The 9,316-nt window shown below is 36.9% G+C and overlaps 1 protein-coding gene across 1 annotated transcript; it reads left to right on the forward strand.

Moving 5' to 3' along the window:
- On the forward strand, positions 1 to 8,026 carry LOC127792104 (DEAD-box ATP-dependent RNA helicase 36). Its single transcript, XM_052322456.1, has 6 exons — positions 1 to 725; positions 2,393 to 2,715; positions 5,174 to 5,377; positions 5,461 to 5,542; positions 5,891 to 5,989; positions 7,630 to 8,026. The coding sequence occupies exons 1-6, from the start codon at positions 129 to 131 to the stop codon at positions 7,780 to 7,782; spliced, it is 1,458 nt and encodes a 485-aa protein (XP_052178416.1). The 5' UTR covers positions 1 to 128; the 3' UTR covers positions 7,783 to 8,026.
- Positions 8,027 to 9,316: the final 1,290 nt, after the last annotated feature.

A 9,316-nucleotide genomic window follows, 5' to 3' on the forward strand; every position in this document is an offset into this window, starting at 1 on the left:
TAATTGTGGACTAGGGTTTTGGAGCGAACTTCTGAAACCAGAAAACCGCCGGTTCTTCAATTCTCCAGGAAGCCATTACCATCCAAGCAGCGAGGGTACTGAACTGACAGTAGTTTTCTACTCCAAATATGGATGACGAGATCACCGTCGATGAGAACTTCCCGTTGTTTTCCCGGAAAACCAAGTCGAAACAACCCTCCATAGCCGCCACGGTGGCCGCCGAGAAGCTTCAGACACCGCACCTCGAGAAAGAAACAAACCCTAACCCCAACCCTAACAACGGCTCTTTTGCGGACCTGGGCCTCTCGGAATGGGCAGTCCAGACCTGCAAAGAGCTCGGGATGAAGAAGCCAACGCCGGTGCAGCACCACTGCATTCCCCCCATCCTCTCCGGCGAGGACGTTCTAGGGCTGGCACAGACCGGCAGCGGCAAGACTGCGGCCTTCGCTCTGCCCATACTTCACCGCCTCGCCGAGGACCCTTACGGTGTGTTTGCTCTCGTGGTCACGCCTACTCGGGAGCTGGCTTACCAGCTGGCCGAGCAGTTCCGGGCTTTGGGCGCGTGCTTGAACTTGCGCTGCGCGGTGGTGGTCGGTGGGATGGACAGGATTAACCAGACTCAGGCGCTGATGAACCGCCCTCATGTCGTGATAGCCACTCCCGGTAGGATTAAGGTTCTTATAGAAGAGAATCCTGATATCCCTGCTGTTTTCTCGAAGACGAAGGTAGAATCCATCTCATGAACTTGATTTTAGCCACTTATAAATTAAATTTCTCTTAATATCAATGATATTAACTAAGGCATAGTTGATTTGCTTTGATTGGAGACAACTGACAACAAAGTCAGGATATGTGCAGCTATTAGAGAGTCATTCAATGTCCCGATGTGGATTTGTAAGTATGTGGGGTAATGCAATTGAGAAGACCTCTTTCAATGTAGAAAAACTTCTTAATGCTATGCAAATACCCCCACTCATGTAGAGCTTCAACTAATCTTGTAATTATACCCTCTCATTCTAAAAGAAATCCCACCCCATTTTCGTAACTAAGCACCGTAAAGTTAAAGAGATCCAACTTGCTTTTCAGTCCTCCTTTATTTCATTGCCAGTAGCAGGTGAACTTAGTCTCATGCGTATAGTCATCAGGTCAACAGCTTTCCTTTATTCTCTAATGCATGGATTGTGTAAAAAATCGGCATATAGTCATCAGGTCAACAGCTTTCCTTTATTCTCTAATGCATGGATTGTGTAAAAAATCGGCATTACGTTTTTCTTTTATTAGCTAAGTACATGTACCCATTTTGTGTCAAGTGGCCATTTCAAACATGTTGGTAAATATTATCCTATCAGCCATGTGTACTCTTGCATGCACATCTCAGGTAAGTAGGCTATTCAAGCTCTTTATAATTGTCTATGGAACTCTCATTTGCTGTCATTTCTAGTTTTACAGTTACTTCATAATGAATGGATGCCCATTGAAAAATCTTTGCTATGTGAAAATGTAACAGACTACTATAACCTTAGGGACTTTGGAGGAGAGGCCTGCCATGCCTTAAGGGGATCCTTTTATTTTTCCTTTTGTCTGTTTTCATGTGGCTTCCCTTTTCTTTGACTGGTAAAAGTTATGGCCCTTACCTTTTGATGGGGCTTTTGAACCGAGCTTCTGATCTATAAATCCATGATGATTCAGTGTCATCTTTCTGGGTCTTCCAGGCAGATTGATTGGGACCCATGCTTTGATGAACTAGTCATGCTTATTAGGCAAGGCTTTGGTGGGGGGTGGCAGGGTAGCGCCCATCATTTGTTGAGGTGAGCAGTTGGGAAGAGGTTCTTAATTGAGCTGAGAGGCTTGCAAGTGGACTAGACCATGTAATTCTTACTTCATGAGGTTGGCTCACTTGGCCATCTAGAGAGTGGTTGTGGAGGAGGTTTAGGGGTGTCATGTGGCAAACCTAGATAATGTCAGCGGGAGGGGTATGCTACATGCTTCTAGGTAATTTAACTTCTTGTTATTTTCTCCCCTACCCTCCCCCACCACCCCCAAGAAGAAAAGGAAAAAAAAAAAAAAACCTTGCAGTGGTGCCAAAATAAGTTATTCTAATTTTCTAATTGTTTGAATTGCAAGTTTTACTTATTAATTATTCTTCATTGTTGGGATATTTTTGTAATGGTGTGTTGTTCACTGCTAGATGTGCATTCGTTGGCATTGCCTCTTAGTTATTTTCACGTATTATCTCTGGTATGATTTTTTTTTTGCTTTTCTAATATCCAACCATCCAATTTATCATGCAGATTCTTGCATATTGTTGTTTCTAGTACTTTTGAGTATTTATTGTTTGTGAAAAAGATTTTGCTTTACTTCATGAACTCATGTTTGATTGATTTATTGTTAGTTCTTAGTTCTGGATGAAGCAGACAGAGTTCTGGATGTTGGCTTTGAGGAAGAATTGAGAGTGGTGTTTCAATGCTTGCCAAGAAATCGACAAACTTTATTATTTTCTGCAACAATGACAAGCGACCTACAGACATTGCTTGAGGTTTCGGCAAACAAGGCATACTTTTATGAGGCTTATGAAGGCTTCAGGACAGTTGAATCTCTAAAGCAGCAATATATTTTTATCCCTAAGAATGTAAGGGATGTTTATCTGCTACACATTCTGTCCAAAATGGAAGACATGGATATTCGATCAACCATAATTTTTGTTTCAACTTGCAGGTACTGCTCTTATAGCTGCATTATCTCTTTGTGTTTGACTTCATGATTGCATACACCTGCCACGCTTGCCCACAATTATTTCCCTTCTCAGCAATATCTATCTTGCAGATCATGGAAATACCTTAGTGTTATGCATGGTTATTGTAAAATAATTGTGTTCACTGTCTTGCATGGTTATTGACCTTGCATTTTTGCTACCATCTTGATTGGGCTGCATCACCAGAGTGTTCTTGCAAGCACTATAAGAATAGTAAATTAAGGTGTCATGACAAAAAAGATTATTTTTTAGAGTATGATATACATGCTGTGGGAATTATATGAGCTCTTATGCTTTGTGAAATTTGTACATGAAATAGACCCATTGGGACTGAATTGTGTCAAACAGCAATGTGACTATAATATTGCAGAAAATATCTGAGGCATCTGTGACTGGGGATAGGAATGGGTCAATGAATGGATCCTATTTACCCATTTAGAGTTAAAATGATTATGAAAAATTCAATTCTACGAGTCATAAAGATAAGAACATTTACTAAAGTAAGGACTAATTACACATTTAAAATTGAAATAAGTTTGAAAAATTCATATTTGAAGGAGACATATTTTGAACATTTACTAAATGGGCATGCATATGGGTAAATGAGTGAGCCATTGCCTTTCTTGTCTATGACTATGCAGTACGCACAAGATTGATTAATCAATTATCAGATAAAAAAAAAAAAAATGCTTCTTATGGTGCAAAACCAAAAGAGAACAACCTACTGTGAGTGAAGATAAGGTGGAAAGAGGGACCAAGGACAATTGCCTGGCCATCTACCTCATTTTTGGCATTCATTCAGTTAGCTCCGGATATATGTATGATTAGTATGGAGAGTTTGGGAGGAGCTTGCTAGTGTTATGGCTAGGCGTTTAAGTGGCCCCTTCAATGTGGTTTGATTTCCTCATGAGAGATCCATTGTTAGAGGTTTTTGAGCAGTGCCATTGGTCATTCTCCAGCTTTATTGAGAGGGAGGAGTTGGTGGACCTTCCTTTAATGGGGTTGCCTAAAGTTGATAGTGTAACTTGTTTTTCAATTAGATAAATTTTTGGTTTCACAGGGGATGATATTATGCAATTAACCTTGGCTAGGATGGTATCAGACCACAACCCCATTATTCTCCAGAGTGATGACTTCTTTAACGGGCTGAGACCTTTTCTATTTGAGAATTTTATGGTTTATGAGGCAGTTATTTTGGACTGTGTTAGAGGTTAGTGGTCTAGTTACATAGATGGTCTAAAAGTTTTTGTCTGGCTAACAAAATAAGATGTTTGAAAGCAGATCTAAAGTCTTTGAATAGGGAATAGGGAATATCAAATAAAAAATTTAAAACTATTTAGAGGAAGTTAAGGTGTTAGATAATAAATAATAAATTTCTTAGAGGATGGTGAGTTTTATAGTAAGCTTTACATTGAGGAGTGGAGACCATTTACCTAAAGGGCCACCCCGTTGTACAAGATCCCCAGTTTGTGCAGGTTGGGGAGGGTCACCAGTGGAGATTTTACCCAAGGATTTTTCTTGGAGCTGCTTATGGGGTTGGACTGTTGCAGGCCATCTGAAGAGTTTCATCCATTATTGGGTTCTGGTAGGGGATTGCCAGATAGGGTTAAATGTTGGCATGGCTAGTGGTTTGGAATGAGCCTTCATGTGATATTTATCCTGAGTTCCTTTGAGGTGGCAGATTGCTGCACCGCGTCATTCCTAGTGGACTATTGTGATTCTTGGGGTTTAGACTTAACTTTTTAGGATTGGGAAATCACTTTGTTGCCAACTTTTCTCAACTTTCTCCAGGTTTATCATTTGACCAAACATGGGAAGGACAGGTGGTTTAGCCCAACACAGAGGTAGCCTTTACCTGTCATTCTTCCCCTGATTCTGAAAAACGAGTGCTTCTCTTCAAGTTGCTATCTTTGAGTGGACAGCTACTCTTGGTGGCAATTTGGCTACTGATGATCTAAGGAAACATGGACAGTTATTTAGGAGGTTTAGTGCTTTATGTTTACCCTTCTGGTCTTCAGTGGGTTTTGCCTCTGCCAGTGTCTAGGTTTTTATAATAATGATGTAGGATCTGCCCATGCGACTGAAGAGTCATGAGATATACTACTATGTTTACTTGGGTGAGGAGGGATACTCTTGTGTGCCTTTCGTTGTGCAGTTTTGTGGCAACTGTTATATATTCTCTTTATTTTTCCGGGGAAGAAATTCTTGGTTTCCTGCTTATTATGTTTGCTCAGCTTGTACCGACATAAGAAGTCTTTTGTATATGGTTTGCTCTCTAAAAGGAAGTTTTGTTTTGTTCACCTATACTTATTACAAAAAAGGTTATTTTTATTAAGTTCTCAACCCTGTTGTCAAGTCTAAAAGACCTTGTGTTGATTTTGAATTGGATACTTGCCACTTATCTTGATACTGTTCAAGCAGGAGTTGTCACCTTCTAAGCTTTTTACTTGAAGAACTTGATATTGAAGCTGCTGCATTGCATTCATTTAAATCCCAGTCCCTGCGGCTTGCTGCGCTACATCGATTTAAATCTGGAAAAGTCCCTGTATTACTTGCAACTGATGTAGCCAGTCGTGGTTTGGATATTCCAACAGTTGATCTTGTTATCAATTATGATATCCCAAGGTTATAATCTTACAAGGTCTTATTGTTTTTAATTTTTGCTTAACATTTATTTTCTTTAAAAATTTAACTGAGTAGCCATGCAGGTTCCCAAGGGACTATGTTCATCGTGTTGGGCGTACAGCAAGAGCAGGCAGGGGAGGATTGGCTGTGAGCTTTGTTACCCAGGTAAGAAGTGAATTCATCCTCCAGCAAAGGGTATATTATCATGAATGTGCTAGTGTACATTATTCCTCAAATGGAGTGGCAGATAATTTATTTGCCGGCTACTCTCTCTCCCCCTCTATTGTGTACATGCATTTAAAGTGCTTTTTACACATAATTTTGTATCTCATATCTAGTTTTGAATCCTTTGATAAATCTAGGAAATTAAGGTCTACTCTGCAATTCTAGTTTTGTCTTTTTTGTTATTCATTTTACAGCATAATGTAGATATCATTCTAACATCACATGTAGGAATTTTAGGTCTGTAATATTTGTTTTTAATTTGTCATTTTGTTTCTTTCTTTTTGGCAGAATGATGTAAATCTTATTCATGAAATAGAAGATGTCCTCGGAAAACAATTGGACAAGTTCGAATGCAAAGAGAACGATGTGCTTGCTGACATTACGAAGGTAAGATCCTTTTGGGACATTTAATCAGTAAAGACGAATTATGGGTTGCTAGTTCTTTTAGTTGCTATTGTAGCACTGTTCATAACTATTAGATGTGTCTTGTGTGGCAACTGGGTAAAGTTGTGTATGTGTGTGGAAGGGGTTTATTCCTTTGTGACTAGAAGGTCATGGGCAAGTTGTGGAAACAGCCTCTTTTACAATGGATAAGGTTGTGGACAATAAAAATGACCCTCCCCCAACCCTCTTGGGCTTGCATTGTGGAAACAGCATCTTTCTTAAAACATGGATAAGGTTATGGCCTACAAAACAAACCCCCCCCCCCCCCCCCCCCCCAATCCTTGTGAAGCAGGGAGCGTAGTGTATTGGGAACATCCTTTACCTCTGTTTACTATGCTCTTGAAGCCTCCATCACCTTAATGAATTAGAAGGAAGATAACAGATCACTTTTGCTAAGTCCCTTGAGCTATTAAATAAATCCCAGGACAGTGCATTAACAATCACCCAAAAACAAAACAAACAAACAAAAAACTAATAGAAAAAGAGAACTTATCTAATTTCTACACTTTTCCTTTAGAGACTTGTTTTCTCCAATCAATGCAACTCTGAAACCTAGTTAACATGGCTGTAAGCTTCATCCATCTTGAGTTACTATGGGGATTCTATTCATTGTTTGCCACACATCCCTTGAGGGATATAGCTTGGCACTCTGAGTTTGAATGTGGATTCCTTTGTTCTCTCCTTGTTGCTCTAGTCTTTTTGCCCCGCTATGTTCTAGTGATTATATGCCATTTCCAGTGATTAGCATACCATCAAGAAGGTTCTAAAATATTTTCATTTTTGTTTGTCCTCTCTTTATTTCTCAGATGAGCTTTTTAGATGGTTAGGTTGACAGGTTTTAATGCTCTTTCCCTTGTACGGGGTTTGCCGCCTCTGGCAACTATGTAAATGCATTTTATTTTCTTTTTTTAGTCTCTCTCCGCCAAGTTGTTTTAGCTCTCTTAATCCCTGACTTCCTGTGGAATTTTTTTTATCATTATTGCCCCTAGGACCATTCCCTTGGTATTTATTAATCAATATTAAATGTTTGACAAGCTCCAAGAAGTACATTCACCGACTTGGACAAAAAACCCTGACCTCCTCCACATGGTTCGCTGTTCCGCCTGCTCCAAATCAACTACATAACAATACAGCACCAACTCCAGACCTTTCTTCTCCTCCAACTCTGGCCCCTTCGTGGCTCACATAGTTCCTAACTGTCCTGGGAAAGCCCTGCTGCTGCGTGGGGACCATAATCCAATGATGTCTAAGACATTGACCTTTACCCTCAACCTTTTGTCGAGTATTTGACACTAAATAAATAGCCAAGATGCTTTGGACAAATGTCCATGGTGAACGGCCTGCTAGGCACATTCTTTGCATTCTGCAACCATCCATGGGCTTTGAGAAGGGTGATCACCTTACCCTACCTAAGTAAGGGGGATTGGGCCAATACTTTCTGCCAATTAATTAGTGTTCTACAGCTTCTACACCTGGAACCCAGAGGGTCAGCCTGTCTCTGTGTACAGCGAGTGTAGTTAAAACCATTTTTAGCAACATTCAAGTTTGAGATAGAGCCCTTTCTTTTTTGGTGTGATGTACAGGTTTACAAGGCCAAACGTGTGGCAACAATGAAAATGATGGAGGATGGATTTGAGGAGAAAGCCAAAGCCCGAAAAGAGCAGAAGCTGAAGATGTTAGCAGAGAAAGGACTGCTAAAGAAAAGGAAAAGAGGCCGAGCTGGAGCTGCTGAATAGTGGCTTCTAACAAAAGGTTGAGGTTTTTTTTTGGCTTCTGGAGCTGCTGAATAGTGGCTTCTAACAAAAAGATGAGGTTTTTTGGGCTTTTGTAAATCAAATATTTCTCATCTGGCTTGTAAAAGTAACAATTGTTTTGAGGGATGATGATCATATGGCGACATGTACCTCAGAACATGTCGCCATAAATTGTAGCAGCCCTCTTGTCTTATTTTTAATGGAAACAAACACTATTTTGGTCTTATGTTCTATGGATTGGAGGGTCAGATTATTCTGGTGTGCTTTTAAAATAAGGGTAATTTAAATCACAGTATTAAGGGTAATGGGTAAGCAACAATAAATGTATCTTGGCCAAACTTATATTTTTGTTTTTATACTTTCACATTTTGGTCGTGTGCTCACTTAATTTTTTGTTATTTTAAATATTTACATTTTTTAGTTAATTTAGTTCTTTTACTTTGATTTTTTTTGTGTAATAATTTAAATTTGTTATTATTTCAATTATATTTTTGTATTTATATTTTTAAGTTAATTTAATCTATATATTTTGATATATCAAAAAACAAAAAAAGATGAGGTGAATTAGCACATGAATTTTAGTTGATTTGTCAAGTTAGAAATAGTCACCAATTGTCTTCTTTTGCTCTTTTACCAAACATATTATAATTCTTTAGATATAATCAGGTAAGTTTTGATGATTACCTTTTATTTTATTTTTTTTACATATTAAAGTATAAGAATTAAATTTATTAAAAAATATAAATATATAGATATAATCAAAATAATGAAAAATTTGAGTTATCATATGAAAAAAATTAAAGTATATGGAGTTAAATTGAATTAAAAATATAATGAAAATTTTGAGTAGTCACAAAAAAAAAAAATGTAAAAGTATAAGGATAAAAATATAGATTGGGCTAATATATTTTTTTAAAATAAAATATAAAAAATTAAATTGACTAAAAAACCTAGGTTTAAGAATATAATTGAAACAATAAAACATTTAAATGGTTACAAAAAAAAATTAAAAATACAAAGGTAAAAATATAGATTTGGCTAATGTATTTTATTTTTAAATAAAATATATTTTACTGTATCTTATTTTTAATATGTAAACAATTATATTGATTGGTTAAATTATTCAAACATAATACATTTATTTTTAATAAATTAGAATTGTTTGAATCTTAAAAATAAAATATAATAAATATATTTGATTTTAATAATAAGGCGCATTTTAACCATTGTCTATAATACAATGATTAACATCATTTTTCAAATAATAATAGGTTAAATTAAGAGTTTTGAAATTTGTTATTTTAATTTGAGGAAAATTAAGAATTTTACTTTTTCAAATAAGAGAATTACCAAATTTTTAAACAATAACTTTATTCTTTTTAAAAAATTAAAATTTCTATTAATTTTAAATTATTTTCTATAACAATATTAAATCTTTTATTTTATCATAAAATCATATTTAAAACATAAAAACCTTTAATAGTTATGAAAATATCACATTTAATTTTTGATATAC

The sequence above is a fragment of the Diospyros lotus genome, chromosome 15 (assembly GCF_014633365.1).
Source record: "Diospyros lotus cultivar Yz01 chromosome 15, ASM1463336v1, whole genome shotgun sequence".
Classification (NCBI taxonomy): domain Eukaryota; kingdom Viridiplantae; phylum Streptophyta; class Magnoliopsida; order Ericales; family Ebenaceae; genus Diospyros; species Diospyros lotus.

Excerpts from the sequence above, each read along its gene's own strand:
- LOC127792104 (XM_052322456.1), top strand. The coding sequence starts at position 129 with ATGGATGACGAGATCACCGTCGATGAGAACTTCCCGTTGTTTTCCCGG. Across the intron at positions 2,716-5,173 it reads ATTTTTGTTTCAACTTGCAG|GAGTTGTCACCTTCTAAGCT; the intron begins GTACTGCTCTTA and ends CTGTTCAAGCAG. Across the intron at positions 5,378-5,460 it reads ATCAATTATGATATCCCAAG|GTTCCCAAGGGACTATGTTC; the intron begins GTTATAATCTTA and ends GTAGCCATGCAG.